The sequence below is a fragment of the Aulonocara sp. 'chitande type north' Nkhata Bay genome, linkage group LG16 (genome assembly GCF_057382095.1).
Source record: "Aulonocara sp. 'chitande type north' Nkhata Bay isolate Kocher_YH1m ecotype deep benthic linkage group LG16, A_spYH_male_GT1.1, whole genome shotgun sequence".
Lineage (NCBI taxonomy): Eukaryota > Metazoa > Chordata > Actinopteri > Cichliformes > Cichlidae > Aulonocara > Aulonocara sp. 'chitande type north' Nkhata Bay.
Window position 1 is genome coordinate 36,092,816 of NC_141359.1, and position 27,244 is coordinate 36,120,059.

General features: G+C 38.7%; 1 protein-coding gene across 10 annotated transcripts in view; it reads right to left on the reverse strand.

Annotated features, from left to right (window-relative positions):
• Window positions 1-1,420: 1,420 nt before the first annotated feature.
• pcbp3 (poly(rC) binding protein 3) overlaps window positions 1,421-27,244 on the reverse strand; it is an 83,046-nt gene continuing 57,222 nt past the window's right edge. For 3 of the 10 annotated variants that reach the window (XM_086267898.1, XM_086267899.1, XM_086267900.1), the window contains 11 exons: window positions 23,570-23,593; window positions 23,458-23,490; window positions 23,132-23,263; window positions 22,365-22,496; window positions 20,172-20,300; window positions 18,661-18,735; window positions 14,453-14,494; window positions 13,405-13,483; window positions 9,838-9,890; window positions 9,240-9,409; window positions 5,198-8,247 (listed from right to left, as the gene is read on the reverse strand). In XM_086267898.1, coding sequence (XP_086124024.1) covers window positions 8,193-8,247; window positions 9,240-9,409; window positions 9,838-9,890; window positions 13,405-13,483; window positions 14,453-14,494; window positions 18,661-18,735; window positions 20,172-20,300; window positions 22,365-22,496; window positions 23,132-23,263; window positions 23,458-23,490; window positions 23,570-23,593 — 924 coding nt within the window. In that variant the 3' untranslated portion in view covers window positions 5,198-8,192. Of the gene's footprint in view, window positions 5,162-5,197; window positions 8,248-9,239; window positions 9,410-9,837; window positions 9,891-13,404; window positions 13,484-14,452; window positions 14,495-18,660; window positions 18,736-20,171; window positions 20,301-22,364; window positions 22,497-23,131; window positions 23,264-23,457; window positions 23,491-23,569; window positions 23,594-27,244 lie in introns of those variants that run through there. The other 7 variants (XR_015125530.1, XM_086267907.1, XM_086267904.1 and 4 more) reach the window with 7 other exon arrangements.

The following is a 27,244-nucleotide window of genomic DNA, read 5'->3' on the forward strand; positions in this document are numbered from 1 at the left end:
CACATGTTTTTTTTTCTTGGATATTTCTATTGCATCACATTGCAAGGCATTCCTGGTATTTTGTCCACCCTCTTTACATCCCTATCTGTTGTTATACATTCAGACATTATAAAAACAACAGATCTATATATGCTGTTAGCCAGAACACAGTGGCCGATTTACTTTGCACACAACAAAAATCTCGAAAGGCCTGACAGTACAGTGCCTTATGTGATAACAAGAAAACTACTTCTCCAGTTAGTTTGAAACCAGGGTTCATTGTGAGAATGGATGGAAATTTTTGACACAGTGGGAGACCGCTGCCCTTAGGTACACGAGTCAGTCACACGGATGTCTGGAACCGTCTTAATCATCAAACAGCTTGGCTGCAGTTTGCAGATTTCCTGTTGTGACTGGCTCCACTTTGAGGTCTTTAACTTGTACATTAGTATTAACTAACTGACCTCATGCAGGGTTATCTCCGCTTTATTGATTAAGTAGCTGTACAGAGTATTCAAATCTACTCAGTTTGGGATAATTACAGGTATTCTGCCCATGTTATGTCCTAAAAAGAGAGGAGGCTGGATTCTGAATGGATCTCAAATCACTGTATTACATAAGTGTAGCTTGAATGGAAAAACTTTAATGATAACCAAAATGCCCTTTTCATCCACGCCCGTGTTGATCTCCTGTTTATTTCAGTTCTATTCATGTAGTGCCATTTACAACAAAATCATCAGCTCAAGGCAAAATTTCTGTTTCAAAATGGTTTAATGGTTTCTTTGGTGTAGTATGAAAGTCCATAGCTAACATGTTTGTCAGTGAAAAAGCTGTCAAACTGACATTTATCTCGACCTTTGGCTCAGGTATAATTAACAGTTGGGATGTGATCCATTCTTTCATTGTCCAGTGCAAAATCTATGCCCTCCTTGTATGCAGATTTTCATTTTGCAAAACCACCCAGTGGGCTTTGTTTGCTGGGTATGTTAGATATCCATGCCCTGTGGTATTATACTTACTACCGATGCCAATATTTTTTTTTCAGGGCAGGAAAAAGGTTGCATCATATTTTACTTGCACTGATACTTTTGCATTAGCTTCCCATACACAGTCATCTTCCTGTCTTAGATGCTTTGCCTCCATACACATGACTTCATTTAACAACCTTCACCTCAGTCTCTCGAGGCTGCTTATTTAATCGTTCTGAAATCGCTCAAGTTATTTTAAGAGCTTTGAGTTCAGAGGGCCAACCATTGAACTGTATGAGATCAGTCTGTTTTTTTCTGACTAATTTTACTGGCCGGGTTAATGATCACTCATGTTATTACTGATGTGTGAAAACATTTAACTGCAATGGAGCTCTGCCTGTGTGTATCCATATCTATGTGAGTGATGGATGTTTGACTGAAATGGACTTTCTGAAATACAAATTAGACGGACGTCAAGGGAAAAAAACACAAACTTTATTATCATCTTTTTACAAAACATTTCAGAATCAACCCCAACAAATAATAGATCCAATACTGACCTTCATGGTGCAAATGATCAACTTTAAACATGATCTGACACATTTCCTCAAACAGCACCAAACTACGTACATCATATATTACCTCAGTGCTAACCTTTAACTTTTTGCTGCTCTAGCACAGAAAAAAAGGTGTTGACTCGGTTTATCAACAAAAGCAACAAAACAATAGGTGGACGACATACAGAGCATTTTAGGGTGAAGAGAACATGAATGATGCCATGAGCATAAATGAGAAAAGTATGGCAATCAAAAAGGCAACTGAGTTGTTTGCAAAGTTGTAAGGGGCTGCATCTTGGTTGACCTCTGTGCACACAACCAGCAGATACCCTGAACCTACAAGCACAACCATTATTGTGCAACATGAAAAAATAAACACATTAATGGCTAGATTATAGAGAAGTGGAATAGGTGGTTAGCCTCCGTGTGCCACATAAACTGTTCACATTAGCTTCTTTTGTTTTGTTGAACATTTGAGGCAGATGGTTGCCATGTAATATTTTAGACATTGTGTGGTCTGTAACATCTGCTGCATTGGTCTTTTTAGTGCTAGTGCAAAATATTTCTGCAAGTCTTTTTTGACAACAGGCAGCTATATACCTGATATCAAAATCTCATAGTAATGTGAACAATTTTTACCCACTCTGCTCAAGTAATTACAGTTAGAACAGTTTTACATGAACACAATGTTTAAAACGCATCAGCCTTCAATCAGTGAGTGCTCCATTTGTTCATCTGAATGCAGCCAGATGAGTGATAATGTACAATGTAGAGAGATACATTCACAATGTAAGTGTGTAAAGATGTGAAATGTAACAAAACAATATCACTGACTCTATACTCAAAAGTAATAACCCATATATAATCCATTCTATCCAAATACTCAGGACCTGGGCCAAATTTGTAATGGCCCGACCAATAGTTCATATAAGATTTATGCATACATGTATGAACACTTTGTAAGTAAATTGTGTAATTATTGTAATATAGTCAGAATTTTTGAAAGAGTGGGATTGAGAAAAAAATGTAATAGTTGCACGTCCTATCTTTTTCAGCATTTCTTGCCTATATCTACCTCAGCTATCAAAAAAGGTAAAAATATCCCCCCAAAACAATCTTCAGTCACATGACACATGAAGGTATCCCCTAGTTTTGATCTTATAGCCTACACAAGCTGAAACAAGCGCTGCACTTGCTAAATAAATTTTTTTCTTGCAGAAAATACAGGAACATTTAGGCTTACATTTTTTATTTACCATAATGAAAAATAATTTCAGCATGTAATATTGTATGTATCTAGTGTAATAATATGGTAATTATTTAATACATCATTTGAAACCGACTTCATTTGAGGGTGACCTTCTTAACCTTGTAACGTTCAAAAACGTTTGCTAAATAATTGTTTACATCATTTAGCTTTGATGCACCTGATTGAAAATATACCCGTGTAATTACTATAGCCCAGTGTGACATGTAAATATTAGTTAAAAACACATATTTGAAGTACATTCAGCTTCAGATTGAGCAACAGGGCCAAAAGTTGTGTGTCCATTTAGAGATAATGGTACATGTTCACAGGATCTTTCATTTCTGGTAGCATCAATATTCCCGTTGATGCTACCAGACCTTGGATTCTCAAACCTTTTGGGCCAGGTCCTCTTCATCATCCTAACAACAATTAAGCATATCTTTATTACCACCAGGGATCATGTATGCAGCTGAAAGTATTTCTATTCTGAAAAATATTTTAGCCTGATGTGCTGTGATGTGTCATACCAGTCAAAAGATATTGTAGGTGGGAGTAATGGAAACACTGTAGACATTTTGTTGGAGTAATTTGGACCCAATGTGTAGGGATGCACTTATACATATAACGCCACAGTGGCATGACTCATCAGCCCTGGAAACTCATGCCAGAATTCATAATCATTGTCAAATAATAATTGCTGATGACTGCCCCTCCATAAGTTTGGATCTGAGGTTTCCTCCTTTCAAAAAGGGAGTTTTTCCTCCCCACCAGCGCTAAGTGCTTGCTTATAGCAATTTTTCAGATTGTTGTGGCTATTTTCTACTATCCTGTGTTTACCTTTCAACAGAAAGAACTGGTGCGAAACTAAATATATGATATACTTGGCTTATTTCTTGGGTCCCACTGTTTCTATAATGTTGGTCAAATTAAGCAAGCTGGCATATGGGTCATAATTAAAATCCAGTAGGAGATTGTCAGATGTTCATATGGACACTGACACTACCTAGTGGCAAGTTCTGAGTGCAGCTGCTTACTTCCAGAAACGCCCCTGTGAACACATACCATAAAATCAGTACAGTCACCCACAGTACTCTCTGTATTAGATGGCAGCTGCAGAGAGTTATACATACGTGTATGTAAGCACGGCTATCAACTGAATCATGTGTAAATACTTAAATTGAAAAATATGCTTTCAGTGTTTTCAATATCCCAACGTTTCATGCATGCTTACCAGTAATACTCTACACTTTCTGTTTCTAAAATGGCTTGCTTCCTACCACTTTGTAACAAGTGTCTTCAAGGACACTACCCATGAGCTTTTCAGCTCTTGTGATTTACAATGAAATCTTTACATGAGCTACATGTGAGCGCAAATATACACTAGAGAATTCTGAAATCGCTCCATATGGCCCATGCTGCTTGTACACAGTAGCTATGACATGACGACATGAATAATGTAAATATGGTGGTGGAGTATAGGTGAATAAAACGGGCTTTATTCATCGCATGCATTTGAATTTCACTTGTTGCTCCAGTCATTTTCTTGATATATTTTCATTTTTCTATCCCAGCTTTCTGTCAGGTCTCACGAGAAACTCAGAAAGGCTAATATTTATGCATTAGCACGGTTTCCTTTTTTTTTTTTTTTTTTTTTTTGTTCTGGCTCACACCCTCGGTCATTTCAGACTGGAGTCAGAGTGATACACCCATCCCTTTCACTCTTCCATTTCCGTTTGGTTCCACCTGTTTGATTTGAAAATGAATGTGAAATGTAGTCTGGTTTGTGCGTCATGCAGATCATTCTATAGTGTACATACAATGCTAGGACGAACAGGCAAATGTCTACAGGCACAAAGTAGAGCACTAATTTCATCAATCATGAAATCAGTGTGAAATGATTTGGAATAAAGTAAATGATATAGCTGCTGAACTTTTATGTTGATTAATGTATTGTCCCAGCTAGCAGTCTAAAAAATGGGTCAGTGTAAAAGGATGTGGGGCTGGAGGAGGGACAACCTCATTGTAAATTGTTAAACCAATACTTAGGTTTACTTTGTGTTTACTTTCAGGTGCCTGCATTACAAAAGAACGAGTATGGTGATGTCTTATAAAACGCGAAATACAACACAGTGATGTAGTGCATGAGATGGCATGGAAGATGCTAGAGTGGAGTAAAACCTTTCAAAAACGTAAAACGAGGTGTGAGGAGTCCTAGCAACAGTGCAGATACACATGTTTACACTATATACTATAAATAATCAAAGTTAAAGTCACTTAAAAAATACCAAACACAGAGAAACCAATAAATTAGGTACAATGCCATTCATTCGCTCAAGGGTCATGTGATGCACTGAGGAAAGATGGGTTGAAACTAGAGTGTGCCCATTCCAGTGACTTCAGACGTCAGCCTAAAACAGTACAGGGAAGAAGGGGGAGGAGGGGGGAGGGGGGGCGGGGGTAGACAGAAAATAAAACAACTGTGAAAGAAGAACTTTCGCTTGGCAGTGAAAGTTATGCTGCAATGGTTGCCTTTGTGCTTGAATTTTCTTGCTTGGTGCATTTTCTTCACAGAGACTTGACACCATATTCTCATTGCACCCATTCACATAAAACAGATGTGGATACATAACCATGCAGTACTAAAGCCTCTCATGAAGCCATGCAGTGGACTAAAAAAAACAAAAACACACAAAAAAACATAAAAACATTAAAAGAAAAACGGTGTTATGAAATAGTGAGTTGCATTACAGAGGCATCACATCACTCTTCTTACTAACAGCATTGCTCAGTAGCACTCACGTTTCCTGCCTTTTTTTTACTTTATTTTTTTATTTTCCCTTTTTTTTTTAAATATTATTTTTACTCCTTGTAGACAATGACACAAGAGGACTTTATAGGCAAATTTATATAACGATACCAAAAAGAAACACGATATTCTTGAAATGAGGCATGCTAAATAAATAGTTGAAGAAGCTGTTTGCTTGTTTTTTGGGGACAATATGCTTATTCGCTGCATTGCAGGAAGTAAAAGGAGAAGATCAATGGTATTCTGATGTGGGTTCTTTAAATGTGAAGCTGGAGGAAGGGAGGACAGGTGAACACAAGTTACCTGGCTCTGCTGGAAGCTAACATAATCTACCTATTTAGACATGTAAAGTAAAGCTTCCCTCAGGTCATCTGGATCCGGTCTTTTATCAGTTCCCAGAGTCAGAACCAGACACGGAGAAGCTGCATTCAGCTTTTATGCTCCTTATATCTGGAACAAACTCCCAGAAAGCCTCAGATCAGCTGAAACACTCAGTTTATTTAAATCCAGGTTGAAGACTCACCTGTTCTCAGCTGCATTTGAATAAAGCACCAAATCCACACTTTAAGCTTAAATTTCAAAACTTACATTTAACTACTGATTTTATCTACTGTTCTGATTTTATCTGTTTTGATTTTATATACTGTTTTGTTTGTTTGTTTGTTTGTTAATTAGTTAGTTAGTTTATTTGCTTGTTTTAATCAATTTTAAATCATGCTTTTTATTTGTTCTTGTTTCTAATGTCTCTGTAAAGCACTTTGAATCACCTTGTTGTTGAATTGTGCTATACAAATAAACTTGCCTTGCCTTGCCTTGCCTTCTTTGTAATTATCAAACTGTGCATTACTCTTTTTTTCATCTTTGGTCTGAAGAGAAGTGGGGATTTGATTTCCCTGTAACCAATCACCAGAGACCAAAGTATCCATCTGAATCAAATGTTGCTTTAAGCTTGATACCAAGCGTCGACCTCCAGAGTTTCAATATGAAGTCTACTTTGAAGTGACAAAAAATGATGAAAAAAACAACCTCAGGCTCGCTCTAAAAGCTGGATTTCTAACTCCAAAACTCAGTTTCCATAGACTCAGATGTTGAAATGCTCAAATCTAGAGCATGTAAACATGTTTACAGCTTGACACAAAACAATTTTCTCCCTCCTGAACCCCTGTATAGGAGGGTTATATACTCAATTTAAACTGCATTTGGCCATAATTCATGCAGTGTAGTGGCACGACTGTTCTGACCAAGGTACAAAGTAACAGTGCTCAACTCCAAATTTTTAAAGAATAAAGTATCCAGTCTCAGCCTTTAAATAACTGTCCACTGTAGTGACCACTATGCGTGAAAGGGCTGTTTTCTTGTATTTGTGTCAGTGTTGATGGTATACTTGCACATAAACCACTACATTGGACACTGATGTGTGACTCCATACCCTGCCACCCACACCAAAGGTGATGTTGTCCACCTAAGTGGACATGTAAGAAAAATCTTTTAAAAGTACATGTTATTGTTACCACTGGTATTCCATATTATATATTCTGTATTTATATATGTGTATATATGTATATATGGTATATTTATGCTTTTATCCTTACTCTCATTCCCCTTTATTGTATCTGTAACATGCAACTTCTGTCGGTGCTGTGCTACTGGAAACTGAATTTCCCAGAAGAACCCACCCGAGGGATTAATAAAGTTTCATCTCATCTCATCTAATCTCAAAAAAAAGAAATTTAAAAATCTTTTTTCATGCCTAAAGATGAATAAAAATACTTGAGAAAAAAATCCTGATTAAGGTTGTCATAATTCATGCGTGAAAAGGTTAAAGAAATTAAAAAAGAGAAGAGAGAGAAAGTAAAAGTATTCTCTCATTAATATATATTTATTTCACAACATTGTCAGTGTAATTTAGGATAAAAAACTGTGACAATATATAAGCAAGGCGAGGTCCAAATGCCGATGGAACTGACTGATCTGATAAGATGGATGGAGGTGGTACAAGTGGTGGTTCAAGTCGCCGAAATGGACTTCTCATCCATGTTGGTTTTTGGTTCCTTTTGAAGGATTTTTAATGCAGATACCTCATGTGTGTTTAGACATGTTTGATTGTACTAATAGACCATCGAAAAAAGTTGACTCCAAATATTAGTTTTTGAAATTCAACAAAAGAAATCTTTGTTTGTTGCTTAGCACTAATTATCACTAGTATCTGTGTTTCTGGGTTTTACCTGTAAAGTCTAGGGAAAAATCCACGACAACAGCTTGCCATTAATAGCCTTGATTAGCTAATGAGTCACTCGCTTTTAGATGTGTTTCTGGGTGGATTTGTTTCCTTTACGTAACAGCTGCTTCCCATTTAAGACACAGAAATTGTAATTAATTTTCTTGTCAACATTTCTGCAAAAAACAGTGAATAAGCATATTTTCCAAAGTAAAAACTATTTTTTTAATCTATACACTGGCTACATCGATTGTTAAACAGACCCCGGTGTCAATACAGGCCTCTTACAGGCTAGAGCTGAAGTTATATGCACAACTAGCAAAGCAAAAGTCCCACAGGATAACACATAGAGGTTTATCGTGAAGTTGTGGTTTTGATGTTAGCTTCTGAAAACAGAACCAGATTTGTGGCGACTTCAGGATGTTGTCATGGATGAAGGGTCATTCCACATGGCGGCCACGTCCCTGAACCTGCCATTGGAATTGCGGGAAAGCAGTAGCCATTAGTTTCTTTGTGGGCTGTTCTCTAAAATCCCCTTTAGAAGTCAGAAACAAAAAATCGCTTTGTGTTGAGCATGTGGGTTCCCCTGCACTAATGCTGATAACATATGACTTTGAGGTGCAGGTAGCCTGTGGACATCAGTGCTGTTCTGTTTTCTCAGAGCTGCGGATTTTACATTTATTTTCACTGGTGATAATGAATTAGGTTTCGCTGGATAGAGGAGAAACAGGGGTAGTGGAGCATGCCAAGAAAACTTAAAAACTGTTTCACACTATCTACTGGTATGTATACTATCTTACTACACAGCCACTGCTCTTTAGTCCTGCATGGGATTTAGATGTAACTGTCTTGGAGTCATTTTCTTTTTATTTAATTACACTGACAGCTTATGTGCAAAAACACAGTCTTACAGCAGTTATATCTCTAAATTAAGCTCGCAGAGATTGTATACCTTCTTGTGTCGGCCAACTTTGTGAACTGAAGTAAGCATTGAACATTTGATGATTCATTTATTGATCATCCAATTTACTAATCTGCAGATTCTGTTCAAAGGCACAGCTTACTCGTTCCAGTAGTTGGCCTTGCTCCCATGAGACACTTACTTGCAAAGAGTGTTCTCCCAGAAACTTACTGCATTTTAATGTCTACACTTGGTTGGATGTAAAGAACAAAAGTCAAAAGGAACAAACAAAGGGAAATAGGGGGGGGGGACCCAGCATGGCTCACATTATTCATGGGCTTATCTGTTGCTTGTGTAAATCTGACAGATTTTTTTCTCTGCATTTTCTAGAGTCTCATCAAAGTCTCAGTGTCAAAAGTAAACTTGTCAGCGACCTCCTTTTATTCCAAAAAGCCCAATCAGAGAGAGAAGCTTTCTTGGATCTTCACTATGAGCATGCTCATTCAGATGTTACTTTTATCTTTAATGTTGTGCTTGAGCCCAGCAGAGTTGAACGGTTACCTGGCATTGATGAGATACTGGGCCAGGCTGATGTTAGCGGGGGTCCCTGTGATGGTAATCTGACGCTCTGATGAGCCCTCCATGGCATTTGCAATTTTGATCTGCGCCCCAGACATCTGTCGAATCTCATTTATTTTGGTGCCCTGGCGTCCAATAATGCACCCTATTAACTGTGGGGAAAAAGCAAAAGTCTTTGAATCTGAACAAGGCTTCACGTCTGGTAATGACAATCATTTCTTCTTTATAACACTTACATTTTTAAAAAGATGGCATCTCAGTGCAATCATTATTTCTATATATTTACAAATAGACAGTAATCCTTTCTATTAAATTTACATAAAATAGTTAGATCAATTTATCTCTCCGGCTTATAAAAAATCCCCTACATAATATATTTAAACATATATATTATTATTTAAAAAAAGTTTCCATAGGTTTGAAAAGTTACATCTGAACAAACCACAAGACTTTTGGAACAGTTTCATTAGAACAGATGAGACCAAATTGGAGATTTTTGAAATTTCATCTGGCGGAAACAGCAATACATGACTGTATTCTTGAAATTGATGTCTCGTGAAACCTTTCCAGCATTACTTACATCATTAGGAATGGTGAGTTCATGGGTGCTGGCTGGTGGACTGGCATCCAAACCTGCACCGCGGACATTATAAGAAAAGACATTGCAATTTCAATACTTTAGCAGAGTTCATCTCTAAAAGGAACTTTTTCTTTTTTTTTTATCAAAGGTAGCACATCCACCTAGCAGCAGGTCAGCTGAGTTAAAATAAACTACCCTGTTTTTTCTGGCTTTATATTAATCAAGGCACTACGAGTAATGCCTAGTAAAGTGCAGCCACTAGAATTTTTTTTTAGCTGCAGTTGATTATTTAATTTATATTTATTAAGTGAAAGAAATTAAAAACACATTTCCCAAATTACACAGCAAAATCTTACAGTGGGGCAAAAAAGTATTTAGTCAGCCACCGATTGTGCAAGTTCCCCCACTTAAAATGATGACAGAGGTCAGTAATTTGCACCAGAGGTACACTTCAACTGTGAGAGACAGAATGTGAAAAAGAAAAATCCATGAATCCACATGGTAGGATTTGTAAAGAATTTATTCGTAAATCAGGGTGGAAAATAAGTATTTGGTCAATAACAAAAATACAACTCAATACTTTGTAACATAACCTTTGTTGGCAATAACAGAGGTCAAACGTTTACTATAGGTCTTTACCAGGTTTGCACACACAGTAGCTGGTATTTTGGCCCATTCCTCCATGCAGATCTTCTCCAGAGCAGTGATGCTTTGGGGCTGTCGCCGAGCAACACGGACTTTCAACTCCCGCCACAGATTTCCTATGGGGTTGAGGTCTGGAGACTGGCTAGGCCACTCCAGGACTTTCAAATGCTTCTTACGGAGCCACTCCTTTGTTGCCCGGGCGGTGTGTTTTGGATCATTGTCATGTTGGAAGACCCAGCCTCGTTTCATCTTCAAAGTTCTCACTGATGGAAGGAGGTTTTGGCTCAAAATCTCACGATACATGGCCCCATTCATTCTGTCCTTAACACGGATCAGTCGTCCTGTCCCCTTGGCAGAAAAACAGCCCCATAGCATGATGTTTCCACCCCCATGCTTCACAGTAGGTATGGTGTTCTTGGGATGCAACTCAGTATTCTTCTTCCTCCAAACACGACGAGTTGAGTTTATACCAAAAAGTTCTACTTTGGTTTCATCTGACCACATGACATTCTCCCAATCCTCTGCTGTATCATCCATGTGCTCTCTGGCAAACTTCAGACGGGCCTGGACATGCACTGGCTTCAGCAGCGGAACACGTCTGGCACTGCGGGATTTGATTCCCTGCCGTTGTAGTGTGTTACTGATGGTGACCTTTGTTACTTTGGTCCCAGCTCTCTGCAGGTCATTCACCAGGTCCCCCCGTGTGGTTCTGGGATCTTTGCTCACCGTTCTCATGATCATTTTGACCCCACGGGATGAGATCTTGCGTGGAGCCCCAGATCGTGAGAGATTATCAGTGGTCTTGTATGTCTTCCATTTTCTGATGATTGCTCCCACAGTTGATTTTTCCACACCAAGCTGCTTGCCTATTGTAGATTCACTCTTCCCAGTCTGGTGCAGGTCTACAATACTTTTCCTGGTGTCCTTCGAAAGCTCTTTGGTCTTGGCCATGGCGGAGTTTGGAGTCTGACTGTTTGAGGCTGTGGACAGGTGTCTTTTATACAGATGATGAGTTCAAACAGGTGCCATTCATACAGGTAACGAGTGGGGGACAGAAAAGCGTCTTACAGAAGACGTTACAGGTCTGTGAGAGCCAGAGATTTTCCATGTTTGAGGTGACCAAATACTTATTTTCCACCCTGATTTACGAATAAATTCTTTACAAATCCTACCATGTGAATTCATGGATTTTTTTTTCACATTCTGTCTCTCACAGTTGAAGTGTACCTCTGGTGCAAATTACTGACCTATGTCATCATTTTAAGTGGGGGAACTTGCACAATCGGTGGCTGACTAAATACTTTTTTGCCCCACTGTAAATTAAATTTCCTGCTTGGAGAGAAAAGGAAACACATTCAGAAGGGGGATCATGAACTTTGTTTAATCAGTTACTCATTCCATGTACAGCTATGCAGACAGGCACAGTAAGGGTTAAAAAAAGAAAAAGAGAGAGAACGCTGTGTGGCTGCTCAGGTAACAAAATTAAAAGATATACAGCTGCCATGAAATGAAATCTAACAACCACCATGGGATAGATGACCCTACGTAAAACACACGAGGAATCAGTAGAAGTGTGAATCGAATGCACCTATAAGTCAAACAGCATATAATGGAAATCAGGTTATAGCTGCTTATTTACTAATGCTATTCCGGTATATCAGCCGTGTAATTGGTTTCTTACATCATTGTTTTGTTATTTACAGTCTGACTAGCTTGACTCCTTTGCTCTCTGTTTCACCCATTAGGTTTATTTCACTTTTTGAGGTTAGACGATGAGGGGAGACAACGTTATTTGAGTTGTCAAAAAATCCAGAACTTGATATGTGGATATAAATGGAATAAAAGTAGCATGGTGGCTTAAATGTGATTAATCATAACTCCAAACCTTTGTGAAACCCTTCACCGTAACTTGACATGCATCTCACAAGAAATGCAACGTTGACTCAACACAATGAATGTGATTAGCCCATTCAGTACTGTTGATTCACGGTACTGTCCACGTCTTCTTTCGCCGCTAGGTCAAAGAGAGAAACTCCACCACCAACTAGTGTTTTGGTGTTGAAACTGCAACAAACCAGCACATGGCCTTTTTGCGTGGCGCCTGCATGCTCTCCCTGTGCTTTGGGTCACCAGGCCTCATAAAATATCCTGATATTCTGTTTTATCTCAGCCCAGCATACTTGTCTCACAAGTTACACTCAATTTCAAGAGTTTTGCCATCCTGTTTATTTATTTTCCCAACAAGTTAGAATTTGAAAAAATAAAATAAAATATGGAAGAAAGGAAAAGCCAAACCAATAACCTACAACCTTGCTAGACTGAAATATGCATTCCACAGAGGTGAACTACAGATGTTTCTTATCCACCCGGACTACTCCCGAAAGCCTTGAATCCACATAAATCTCATAGGTGACCTTTTTTGATCTCAAAATGCTAAGTTTGCATTTCTGCATTCATTATAGCTAAGGCTTTTGGATAAAAACGTACTCACGAGACCTTCATTTGATCAACTGCACAGATGCAGAGGTTGCGATGCACATAGGCTAATATAAACACCAAGAGCTATAAAAGAGCTAGAGGCACAATTATTATTGTAGAATCGGGCCTGTGGCATTAGAGTCTCCCTCCTTAATGGAAAGTCAACAGCATAAACAATTTGCCCTGTTTCCAAGAGATAATGCAGTTTGGAATACATCATTTTAAAGTGAAGCCCGAAGGCATTTTTTTACCTTTCAGTGGCAAAATATCAGACATATCCAAGAAAAAAAACCCCATATATGGACAAATCAAAGAAAGATAGAAACTACAGGGGCCAAGACATGCTGTGCCAAAATAGAGATAGGGTGCAAGGTAGGGAAAGAGAAAAATGTTTCTCTGGATGCAAAGAGAAGGAAGTATCTATCGGGCCTCGTGGGTACGTACCAGGGAAAGCAGGGGTGGTCTGTCCGAGAGGGGTAAAGGGGGTTTGCTGCATAGCCAACTGGTGGAGCTTGGTCAACTGCTGAAGGGTTAGGAGGGAAAGTAGAACTAAGAGGTTACTGTTACACAGGTCACACCAAGAAATGAAGCCAACCAAAACTAGAGTGAAGAAACGGTGAGGAAAAGGAGGCCATGGCACGGGGTGGTGGAGGATAAAAAGTAAGAGAAAAAGAGATACAGAGAGAGGATGATTGTCTGTCGTGGAGATGGACTCTATTAGATAATTTGATATTTTCCTTTCTGTTCTGCCTGTTTCTTTATCATTTTAGCATAGTGATTTTGAAAATGTGGACCCACTGGTGAGCACATTAACATTAACTGCAGGAAATAATTTTTATTGCCCTCTTAATTACCACGTCTTTCTAAATGGCAGTTTTGACTCACACTCAGAGAACCCATATGACTGCAAGAGCACCTGCTCTCCCAGCCAGTATGGTCACAGGATGTCCATCCGCTGCTGTATATCATTTCCATCAGGAATAAGGGAAGGCCGATACTTTAAAGGCTTCCTCTCCTTTTAAGAGGAGTTTTAATGAGGGAGGAAGAGGGTGTCAGGCCCGTACTTGAGTGATTGTACCGTCAACCACCACCTCCACTGGCATCAATCATTGCCCAACTTTGAATTAGTGGATCTGACACAAGGTAGCTCTTGAGATGCTCTTATGACAAGGACAGATGAAGGCAGATTATTAATGGAGACTATATGGTCCAAGGGAATTAAAGAGCTGTCTACATCAAAACTGCCATTACTGTCTTTGCCTTGATCGTTAACACCAGGAGCCACTGGCTTGTTATCGACCAGATCTTTCTGGTAGTTCAGCCACAATAAAACCTTAAACTATAGACAGCCAGTGGTTCTGAAAGTGGAAGGGCTTTATAGCTTATCTCATAAGAGCTGATGTGTGCATCTAATCAAATGTCTGCTCTTTATATACGAAACAACGCAGGTTTGTTTCAAAATTAAATTTTTAAAAAGAGACTAAGAACTTACATCTGGGTGTGGTATGGCGTACTGTCCCTGAATTGTGTAGGCCTGGAAAGGTAAAACATAGAAGAAAAATCAGACTTCAGTATCAGAGGGGGAAAAAATCAAATAAAGAACAAATCAGCTTGTACACTTTCAAACACTTTCAAAAAGCCTTTCAGTCACTTACAAACACTCATCTTGGGCATGAATCACTTTGGGCTTTAATCAATTCTTTGAAGTGTTCTTTTTTCCGGAGTGGAATGATTGTACCGCATACATCTTTAATTACTTTAAAAATACAAGTATTGCGTGCACAAGCTTGAATTTATTGTCGATTTTCCTTCGATCACACAGGGTCAAAAGTTTATGTACAAGCTTTAATTTATACCTACACTCACTTAAATCTTTTAATAAGTGGTTCTACAATGCCTTTTAACTTGTTAATGAGTTGCTGCCTACAACTCATAGTTTCTTTTTGCCAGAATAAAAATGATTTGATTGACAGGTGAAGGTCTTTTAAAGCCAGTCCTTAAAGACCTACAGATTCCAAGATCAAGGATGTTCCAAGCTGACCAAGCAACAATCCCCTGCTCAAAAACCAACACATTTAAGCTCAATTGAACCCATATGGGTAAGTCAAATACCATCTGGAGAAAAGTTTTATGTTTGGAGGAGTAAAGGTGAGGCTTTCAAACCTATGATGGGATCATGCTCTGGGACAGTTTTTCTACTTTTGGTAGTGGTGCATTCCATAAAGTGGATGAAACAATAAAGGAGGACTACCTTCACCGTAAACGTTACCTCAGTTTAACATTATGTCAGAAACTTGCTCATGGCTTCCAAAAGTGTCTAGCTGATGTGCAACTTCCACTAATATTTAACCAAATATTAGTTAGTGGTGTAGTTATATATTTGACCCAGTGTAAATATTTTTGACCCTGTTTCAAACTTACATTCAATTAAAACGTCATTAAAGTTGTATACTGTGCAATCATTCCACAATGGATGAAAAACAGTTTAAAAAAAATCATGAAAAACACAAAATAACCTTGACCTTCATGCCCAGGATGAATATATGTAAACCTCTGACCACAACTGAATATTCCTTTTCCTTATTATGTGTCTATGTACTATATATAATGTATATATTACATATAATACTGATTATAAATTTTGGTATGTGTTTCTAGTGGGGCGAAGTGGGAGTTCGCCTTGTAACCGGAAGGTTGCCGGTTCAAGCCCCGGCTCGGACAGTCTCGGTCGTTGTGTCCTTGGGCAACACACTTCACCTACCGCCTACTGATGTTGGCCAGAAGGGCCAATGGCGCGATATGGCAGCCTCACTTCTGTCAGTCTGCCCCAGGGCAGCCACCAGTGTGTGAATGGGTGGATGACTGGGTGTGTAAAGCGCTTTGGGGTCCCTAGGCGGGACTAGTAAAAGCGCTATACAAATACAGGCCATTTACCATTTATTTACCATTTAGTGGTAATGACATTAAAGTGATGGTTCACTTAATCTTATGCATCATTAGCAATGACATTAACTAACATTAATTGATGATCCACTTAAGTGTTAGCATATTCAAAGCAGTATCAGAAAAGGCTTATTATATGTAGATGAAGTACAATGACATCCAAGTCTTGGAAGTCCAAAAATACAATAAAATATATCCGATGACTGGCAGAAAATGTTTCATAATGTCCATAAAGCGCATTTGCTGATGGCTGCCAATGCAACTTAGTGCTGCTTTATGACTCCTCATTTTTGGTTCTCCTGTTTCATCTTTAATTCATGGATTCAACTGTATAAACAAAATAGCTGCCTCGGTCTCAGGTGAGTAATCATTCAAATCCCAGTCTAGACTGTGTATGTATATACTAACGTTAAACATAGCATATTAGTCAACTGAATTACCTTATTTTGGACAGATGTTTTTGCATTTCTGTCTGTGCATGTTTTTTTTGTTTTGTTTTTTCTAAATCAGACCCGTGTAAGTTGTTTTCTAAAGGCTTCAGATGTGGGGGTTTTTTTTCCATTTAACACCCAGTGATGATGATTATTCCCAGACAAAAGGAAAATTGGAGTCATTACAAGTTCTTATGTGCTCTGGTCCTCCAGCGCATCTCTTGTTTGCTAAGTTTTCAAATTCATTCAACAGCTTTTAGTCCAAATCTGCAATTAACTTATGGATATGGCTGGACAGACATTAGTATGCACCCAGCATTCTTGTTGACATTAATGCCATTGTTACTGATTCACACATTATGGTTCTGCTACCGTCCCTGCTTCCCTCTTTCACTATCCGGTGCACTCAAACAACAATGACTGTCCAGCCAAAATGCACTCACCAGCCACTTTTTTTAGGTACACCTGTTAGGTACACCAGCTGCTTGTTAATACATATATTAAATCGGAAAATTCACATGGCAACAACTCAATGCACTTAGGCATGTAAACATGGTCAAGACCAGTGAATCTGAATGTGGAATGGTTGTTGGTGCCAGGCAGGCTGGTCTGAGTATTTCAGAAACTGCTGATTGGCTAGGGCTTTCCCACAGAACTATCTCTAAGGGTTTCCAGAGTCCAAAAAAGAGAAAGTATCCAGAGAGCAGCAGTTAGATGAGTGAAAATGGATGAGAAAAGACTGGCCAGATTACTTTAAAGTTAACAGTAAAGTCACAGTAGCTTAAATAACTACTTGTAACAACCAAGGTATGGAGAGGATCATCTCTGAATACATAGCATGAACCTTAAAGCAGATGGGTTACAGCAGCAGACAGCGTGCCATTCCTGTCAACTAAAAAACAGGAAACCGAGGCTACAATTCACATAGATTTATCAAAACTGAACAACATAAGATTGGGAAAACATTGCTGGGCTCAACAAGTCCAGATTTCTGCTTTGACTTTCAGTTGGTGGGGTCAGAATTTGAGATTAGCAAAATGGAAACATGGTTCCATCCTGCACTGTATCAACACTTCTTTTGCTGTTCGTGGTATAATGGTGCGGAGGACATTTCTGGCACACTTTAGGCCCCTTAGTAGCCAGTAAGGCTTGTTTTAATTCTTATTTTTATGTCTATTTAAGCATTATATGACAGCATGTTTGCACTAAGTACCGCAGCAATTTCCTAATGTTGTAAACCTGCTCAACATTTGGCAATAAAACCCTTTCTGATTCCGATTCTAAACACCCCAGCCTGCTTTCAGCAGGATACCACACCATGTGATAAAACTCAAGCCAACTCAAAATGTTTTCTGAATATGTCAGTGAATTGGCTACGCAATTGACATCCACAGTCCCGATGCAATTGAGCACATGTGGGATGTGATGGAACAGGAGGTTCACATCATAGATGTGTTGGAGAAGAATCTGCAATAATTGATGCTATCGTGTCAATGTCGACCAGAATCTCTGAGGAATGTCTCCAGTAACCTTGTTGAATCCAAGACATTAAATAAGGCAGTTCTGACACCAACAAGTGGTCCAACTGGGTACCAGCTAGGTGCACCTAATCAAACTAATAAAATTGAGCATTTATCATTTGCACAAATGCAAGATCGTTTAAATATAAGTCAGTCAAATATAAGCCACATTCATTTCATGGTAACAGTGCTAGTTCTGACAGAGAGGTTCCTACTGCTACAAAAGCCAAGCAACCAGATAGAAATTACTACAGGTATAAAACTTCTATTTTTACTGAAGCCACTCCCCCAATATAAAACAACTAAAGCTGTAATTTTTGTGACAATCATCCTTGTCAGAACCAATTTCTCTCTTTTCTATGCAAAAGGAACAATGATTAGGTAGTTTCACACAGTAGTAGTTGATCAATATAAAAGTACTTCATTGTGTCTTATGACACAGTAGGTTTAATTACATTTAAGAAGTGCTCTCTCATCTACTGCTTTCCATTTATTCCAGCCTAAAACGTGAAAATTGAACGATTTGTACATCAGTCATTCACCCCAACCACATCCTTACAAGTTTCTAAATGTCATTTAAAAAATACGATACAACCAGCTAATATGCTGCACCTAAATCTGCTAAATAATATAGTTTAGTCTTATATAAAATTTATTTTTAGGCGACAGAGTTGCAGAAATTGCAAGTGTGCGAATAAAAGTTAACAGAAGCTTGCACTAAAGAGGCAGTGATGCTGATGCTGCAGCAAAAGCCTCAAGTTGGCTGTAGGCACAAACTAACAAGCTAAAGCTAGTTCAGCACTTACCTGGCCACCAGAAAAAATGACAGGGGTGGAGGTGGGCTTTGGGCGGTAAGGGATAGTGGCACCTTTTGGTGGGGACTAGGAAAAACAAAAGTCAGAGTTAGTCTAAAGCAAGATAATTGCAAATGTAAGTGCGTCAAACTCACATCTGCACAAGAATTGTTTTACTTTTTTTATACTCAACAATGAACGGAAACTAGTTTAAAGATGAGCAAATTATAAAGCTAAAGATGCCAATTAGCTGAGCAGGATGCTTGCCACAATTTGTTTGAAGGTAACAGAGCATGCTAAGTGAAAATATTAAAATCAGTTCATTATTGTACCAAGGAAATTTTCCCAAAGCCTAGTCCCACATATAGCAAGTAAACTCCATTATTTTAGCAAAAGTGGCTACAAGGTGATGCTAGTTTCTGTTTTGTTACCTCTTTTTAGCTTTTGTTCCCTGTCTTTAGAGTTGTTATGCTAAGATACACTAGCTAAATGGTTGTTATGCTAAGATACACTAGCTAAATATACACATAAAATAGCTTCTTATTTAATGTGTATATTTAATGGTACTGATGTGCTCTTTTTTTTTTTTGTTAATAAAACCTAGAAAAGAAAAAACAGAGAGTGAACAGTTCTTTAAAATACTGTAATATTTTTTGACTTGGTGTATCACTGTGTGCAGTGTAATGCATATGAAGCGGGATAGCATCCACCCACTTATCAATTCACATATATAATCATATTTTCCAAAGTGCTTTACTGCAGAAAAGCAGAGGAATTATTCTGAGGCAATAAAGTGTCTTGCTGAGAGAAACGTTATAGTTTTCACAAAGAAAATGTCTTTAGTCTTCATGCACTGCTGTGTAAATGCATCACCTTATTTTTTCTGAGCCATGACGAATGAGAAGGAAGGGGATTTCCAGTTTGCGAACTTACTATAATGACACCAAGTTATTGATTCATGCCGTGCATCAGCAACAAGACTATTCAAGACGGGGGGAAAGGCTTAATCAAATTTCCACTGTAGCTGCTGTGCTGCAGCAGCAGGAGTATCCACTTCAGATACAATATCCAGACAAAGTAATGGTGTTACTCTTTCCGTGACAGTTCAGTTGGATACTAATGCACAAAAATGATCGATAATTACAGATTTCTCCCTCTAAATTGCATCAGAATGATTTAAATTGCAGTCTGTTTTGCTATGCTGCAAACAATTTCTCACTTTCAGCATAATAGAAAATGTACGCATGTAGACCCTTCTTGGCACGAGCCGGTTGCCTGTCAAGTTGACATTTATGGACAACAATTGCCAGGTGGTTCTGACCATTCAAAAATCAATTTCTTAGAAAATGTGCTTTACGACCACAATCACTAAATATAAATTCTTAAAGAGGCACGCTATAGGTCTAGCCAGAAGTGCAATGCGACACACACTCTGTCTGTTCAATACATTTCTCTGAGACTGTATAGTAAGTCATATTGGCACTTAAACTAGAGTCGTTTTGCTAAATCTGTACATACTTTACCTCCAGCATAACCACACAGATCTGTCTGACACACTGGATGATGGCTTCTGGGGTCCCAGAGATTGTCACTGCACGTTCTGTGGAGTTGGGCAGCATGTCGCCTGCTACCTGGACCTGGGCCCCTGTGGACTGGAGCAGAGGAAGGGACTCTGAGGGGCTTGATGATGTTGAAAGAAATTCATTTGTAACACATTCAGGCTGTGCTTTGCATTTCTCTCAAGAGTACAGGCACTTACTTTGGCAGGGAAATTAAAATTGAAAGGTACTTCAAGTACTCAAGGTGCAGGCTATATGATAGACTCCGTTTCAGCCTCTATAAGAGCACCATGGCAATTTGGATGTTTAGTTTGTCCTTTACTATTTCCTTCAATTGCCACATATCCACCTGGGGTCAAAACATGTTGCCTTCATGGCTGTATTTTGTCTCCACGTCTTCTTTTTTTCAGCTTCCATCAAAAAGACAATAATGATGCATCCTCCCACACTTCACCCACTCACTCATTCAGCCACTGTGTAGTGTCTGCTACATCACTGGGAAACAAGCATAGACTACAGCTGACGCATTTCGGAGACTTTTTGGATGCACTGCTCCACCATTAGTGTCCACCAGCTATTCATAATTATCTCTAATTGCACCACTTTTAAAACCACTGCCAAAAAAGTTGCTATTTTTGGATAATTGGATGTTAAAATTTACATCTCTCTCCACAAATTATTTCTAACACAAATCTGTACAGAGATAACTTTATGTACAACAGCTGTAATCTACCCACCTATAAAATCATGACTGGGAATGTAGCTTTGATATGCTATTAAATGCTAGTGTTCATGATACTGACTGTGAATTAATGACACTTGCACTTCCAAAACTGTAAAATACATAAAATGGTTCAAACTTTTATAATAGCTTTTTTTGTCATATATAAACTAATCTGAGTATCAATCACTGGATCAAAGTAAGCTCAGGCTTCACAGTTTTTCAGTGTTTTCCATTCTTTGATATGTAAGACGTCTCAGCGAGCAGAAGTCCCTAAAATAGCCTGGCTGTGAGCACAGAAGCCCCGCCCACCTGATTTTTAAGGAAGCCAATCAGAAGAAATTTTGCTTAAAAGCAGGGAGAGGCGCTAAAACAGTGCTTTTTCAGACAGTGGATAAACTGAGGAGTGTCACTACGGCAGTTGACTGTAATTAAAATCCTGCTGCTCAGACAGAGCAGACGAGCCACAGCACAATTAAGACGTCTGAGTTTAAAATCACATTAGTTTTGTATCTAAAGACTCGTGACAGTTTTTGTAATGCAATAGAGAATCCATTAAACACAGTTAAAAGTTAGACCTGCACAAAACGTCTGGCTTGTACATAGGGAACTGTATAGCACACAGACAATTCAAATGAGTTAACAGCAAATGTCATATGCTTCCCTGTACTGTCACCTGGCATTTTTAAAGGGTTGTTGATATTTTATTTATTATTTACTTATTTTTTTAGACACACTAGCAGTGTGGCTCTAGCGATAGCAGTGGTATTTGGTCGGTCCAACACTTTGATCCAGACTGAAGTAGCTCAACAATTATCGGACTGCTTCGCATCAAATTTTGAAATAAATGTTCCTGCCACCCAGAATACAAAATGCACTGACTTTGCCTCAAGCACCAGCAACAGGGGGTGGGCAATTTTCTGGTTTAGTGACATGTCTTAACAAATTTTTATAGCGATACTGTGCAGATGGTGCTATGATGGCCTTGTGAAGGTATATACCGCAAGATGGCATCATCCAAACTTTGAGTCCTGCTCAGCTGCCTGTCATACTGTATCTCCTCTTCTGAGGCCTTCTAGCATTAAGGCCTGAAATGTTGTCCTGATTTAAAAAAAAAAAAAAAAAAAAAACTGCACTCGCTAAATGTCCTGTGGCTGCAGGGTCATAACTGCTGCTGAACGTTCCAGATATTTCATTAATAATTTATTAAGTAACACATAATCAAGTAAAAACAAGCCTACAGTTAATTATTTAGGAAAAATGACACAGTTTAGTTAAACTATTCATTAATTTTCAAATATCTAATATTTATTTACTCATGAAGAATGTAAGCTCGTAAAATAAAACTATTTGTCTGTAAATGTTCTGTTTGTCTTTAAAAAACAGGATAAACATTATTAACATAATTAGGTCATTCAGAAAAATGTTTCACACACCTCTCTCATTTCTTTGATTTTGGAGCCTCCTTTCCCTATGAGGGAGCCACACTGGCTGGCTGGCACAACAAGCCTTAAGGTGACAGGAGGCTTGCTAGTTGCTGGACTGTTGCTCATGGAATTGATTATGTCCTGGAAAACAACAACAAAAGTAGCAAGTATTTTATCTTGTAAGGGTAATGTTTTCTTGATGTGACATCGAGACATTCGTGATGTTAACTGTCTCAGTAATGAATGTCCAAATAAATTTCCAGACTTCAAAGGTGGTGCAAAATGACCTGCAAAAACACACTTGTTTTAAATTTTCCTTGAGTATTTTCATCTCCTCCGCTCGCTGAATGCACCCTCCTGTAAACACCCAGCCTATTGGCACGGCACATTTTACACAGATCACCGAGAACTCAGCAGTCAGTCTCCTCTTACAAGTTCCAGTCACAGTACTTACACAGCACTAGCAAGAGGAGACACATCAAAGACAACATCAGCAGAAAGATAGCTGAAAATTCACCTCATACTGTTCAGTGATACAGGTTCCCTTTGCAGGTGTACTGTATATATGTATGTATATGAGTCTGGCTTGGTTTTATCTAAATACAAACACTGAGATTGTGTTTGCAGACAGATCTTTATCTCAAAGCGAGAAACCCACGCTTGCAGGAAAACTGTGTGTACATAAAGAAAGCTGAATGTCTGGAACTACCACAGGAGCAAAAGGTGAATTGAAATACAAAATGAGTACATTTTGATTGTGTACAGACTGATCATACCTCTTCAAATTTGTAGGCAATCATAGCAAAAGCCTTGAAGATGGTGTCCGTTGGTCCGGTGATGGTAACAATCCTCTCTGGACAGTTGCCCTCAGAAATATTGATTCGCGCTCCACTCTGGAAGACCAGCAACTACTTTTCATTTTCAGTGGCGGTGATAAGAAACCTTAATTATTCAAACAGATCCTGAGCAAATTTGAATCATGCATTACAAAGTTAACTTCGCCTGGTATTTCATTGTGATCTTTAGTGACTTGCTGGGGGGGGGTGCAATGGGCGGGAGGGTAATAAATATTTTTGCTAATTTTTTCTATATTCAAACTCACCTCTTCTCGCATCTTTTTTACTGTTTCTCCTTTCTGAAAAAAAAGTACATTTGTACATCAAAGTGAATCAGAATCTTTCCATAATCATGAAAATGAGTATGAAAATACATACCTTTCCAATTATACTTCCAACCTCCTGTAACATGAAAACACAACAAGAAAAAGTGAAGAAAATAAACATATTTATTTGTTTAAATGTGTACTTTTTAATTGTTTGCTTCTCTTTTTACTGAACAGGGTGTAAAAACTGTGCCAAGACATGAAGACAGGCATGTTCAGGGTCAGACTTTCCATGCTTGTTGAATCACTCTTTATGGGTTTGGTGTGGCGCAGCTGGTAAAGGGCACAGAGGCAGCGCTGGCTGCAAGCGTCAACACTCCCCGACCTCTCCTCAGAAAGTGTGAGGGTTACGTCTACTGTGACGTTAAAGCTGCAGTTAGTTTCAGTTCACAGCGCCAGGTTCTACCCTATAAGAATCATTTATATTTATCAAGTGCTACATTAAATTACACTCCAAAACTAACTTTCTGACAATATACTCATAAAAATAACAAGTTTCAGTTGTAATGGTCAGTGCCAGCTCTAAACCAAATGAACCAATGAGCTGCTGTCTGTGCTTGTAGGGCCGTTGCATTGACTCATTGTCCCAGAAGTGCAGTAGATTACCCATCCAGCCCTGTTTCATTAACTATATTGTTTTTTCTTCTTAAAGTAAATCAAATTACAATTGCATTCATTCATGTGGTTGTAATGAAGTGGAACTTTTCCTACATTTAATACAAGTATAACCTGCAGGGGAAAAAGGTTTAAACCATATTTTCAGGCTAAGTCACCTGCTCATCATCAAAGCCTTTTTTTAATCATATTTGAGGGGTGATTCTTTATCTGTCTTCCTGTATTGTCCCACTAACAACTGAAATACATTTGATGTCTCTTCCAATTCTTTTAGATGTGTGTTTGGTCACGTTATCTCGTAATAACTGCCTGGAATTGCAAACATGGCTGAGGTGCAAGCTTCTTGAATGACTTATACTCATATAAACTTCTTCTCAGAGGGAGAAAGGAGAATGGCACCTGTGCCACTCCACTCCAGCTTCAGGGACACAGAGATGAGCCTACCAAAAACTCTTTTCTGGGCATCACAAAAGGGGAAAAAAGTCATTTGAAAGTGTAACAGGATGCTGGAGGGTTGCCTGCCCTCAATAGATAATGATGAAAATGCTCCAATACCCAATGTAACCCAATGGTTTCTCAATTTGAGGGCTTCACTGCTGTGGAGAAAGGACGTGGGTAATCCTGCCAAAATCCTCCCTTGTGGCTGCTGTGGTTATGTCCCTGCCAGGATGTGGGGTTATTCAAACAGTCACAGGGTCACTGGCTTTTAAAGCGATTACATGAGCAGTCATGCAGGCTGACCTGCAGGCTGCTTGGCACACCAGGCAAGGAGAAGATGTGAGCTTCATTCTTTGTCCTGCAGAATCTACCAGCATTATCAGCTACGCATGTGTGCTGCGGGTTTTCTAGCTGCCTAGCTTGAAGCAAACTTGTAACTGAGCTGCTGTTATGTAACGTTCATACAGTTCTAGACAAGAAGAAATCTGCTTTTTTACAAACTCTACACTGACAAGAAAGTAATGGTCGTTGCATACAGATATTATTTACAAAGTAAAGCACAAGAGGTGGGGGATGGAAAGCAAGAGCCATGATAATACAGCATTCTTTATAAAACCAGGTGAACACAAACTAATTCTGATGGCCACTTAAAGAGTAGAAAGGAGTGAGGATGGTACACATGTGTCTAAAAAAAATAAGAACTGCTAAAAAGTTGGTGCCCATTAATACATTATACACCATGCCCTGGGAAATCTGAAAATACTAAGGGCGAACAAGAACACGCTGAGCTGAGTCAGCAGCAGAGAAACACACAGCAGGAGATTTTCAGTCTTAAAGGCCTGAAGTCTCCAAAGGCCTTTGAACCTCAGTGAAGCTTGCTTACATAACCCCACAGTAAAGAAAGGTAAAAGTAGAGCAAAGCTGGACTTTGGTGTGGGAAGGCAAAATACATCTGCTGCCATTAGCTTATTTTGTTGATCTTACATAATATGAGTTAATGCTGTGTACAGTAAGTGGAAACAGCATATGCTGCTGTTGTACTTTCATTCAAGCTGATCTAGACTGTTGTCAAAGCAAAGCTATTGTTGGCTCTAACGGTTTCCATAATGGGACAAATTGCAGATTTTATTGGCACTTCCTAAGCATCTTTCAAACTCAATGCCCACCAGTCATTTTTCAAGCACTTTGGGCCTTTATTAGACAAGTAGATGGATGGACGGAACTGAGGGAGGAAGGAGACTGGTAATTACAAACAACAAAGATGGCTATCTGGACTTGAATGTTGATGCTACTCAATACCTTCAACCCCTAGGCCTCCAGGATGCTAATATACAATAGTTCTCTACTTTTTAACATTTAAAGTACTTTTTTGTTTACCATTTAGTGGCTTTCGGTAGTTCACGTTAGCAGGATTCTTTTTAGCCCCTGTTGGTTAGTAGGCGGAGTTTAGTAGGAGTTAGTAGGAGCTTTTTAAACCCACGTCTACATGTTAGCAGTATCAATAGTATATGGAACCGCTTGTCTGTGGGCTACAATTGTTTATTTTTGTACTGTTGTTGGTACTTTATGGAGAATATTAGTCACAAAGAACTAATAGTAAATGTCAAGGCACTGGGTCTGGTGATCCAGTGTTTGTGTTTTTTGGGTTAAGTTATACTCTTTGAATGATGGTTTTCTGTTTTGTATTATATTTACAGTTCCTGGTTTCTAGGTTTCTGTTCTGTTTCTGTTCTCTGTGTGTTATATGCTTAGTCTTAGTTTTCTGTCTTTATGTCTTCCCTGTGTCCCACGTCTTGTTACTTTTGTCTCTGTGCTTCATGTTCCCGCTGTTCCAGAGTCTGTCATGTTTCTATGTCTCAGTGTCAAGTCTGTATCTCTGTGTCATGCTTCCTGTTTTACTTTGACAGTCTGTGTCCTTTGCCAATGTACTCTGCTTTGCTTCATTCGTCTCGTTATGTCTCATTTGTCCCAGATGTGTTCCCATCCGTTCCCCATCCTCTCGTTGTCTTGACTGTGCATTTAAGCCCTGTGTTCCATTTGTGCTTTGTTATGTTGTGCCCTCACAGTGTTGTGTTTCTGCCTTTGTGTTCCTGCAGAAGCTCTAGTTCTCAGTCCGTGGTTTGTTTCTTATTTTCTAGAGTCCAGTTTAGTTTTCTTATTTGAGGATTTGGTTTGTTTGTTGTGAAATTTATTTTTGTGGAAAGTTTTCTCATTCCATGTACAAGTCCTGCGTTTGGGTCCTACATCCTACCTGCCGCCTGCCACAGCACACACCTTGACAGTAAAGTGGAACTAAGTGTGGTAAACAATTAAAAATATTTTGTAATTTCTCTCTTTTTCATCACCTATCCTGAATATTGTGACATATAGATGTTTTGGTATACATCTACAGATGTCTCCACAAACCAACTTACTTAATTTAATTATTTAAAAATCTAAGGGACCACTATGATGCAAGTCCTATGAATTACAGCAGGTTGTGACATATAATTAAATTTTTTAATTTACAGATGTCCTGCTACTAGGACGGTCAAATCTAAGGTCAGAGTTGAGGTTAACAGGACAAATAGAGAAACGATTTGAAAGTTGATTTCATTGCACAATTTGTACAATTCCAATTTATCTGAATACAACTTCATTAAAATCAGATGAAAGGTTTAGGAAGAGAGGCCAT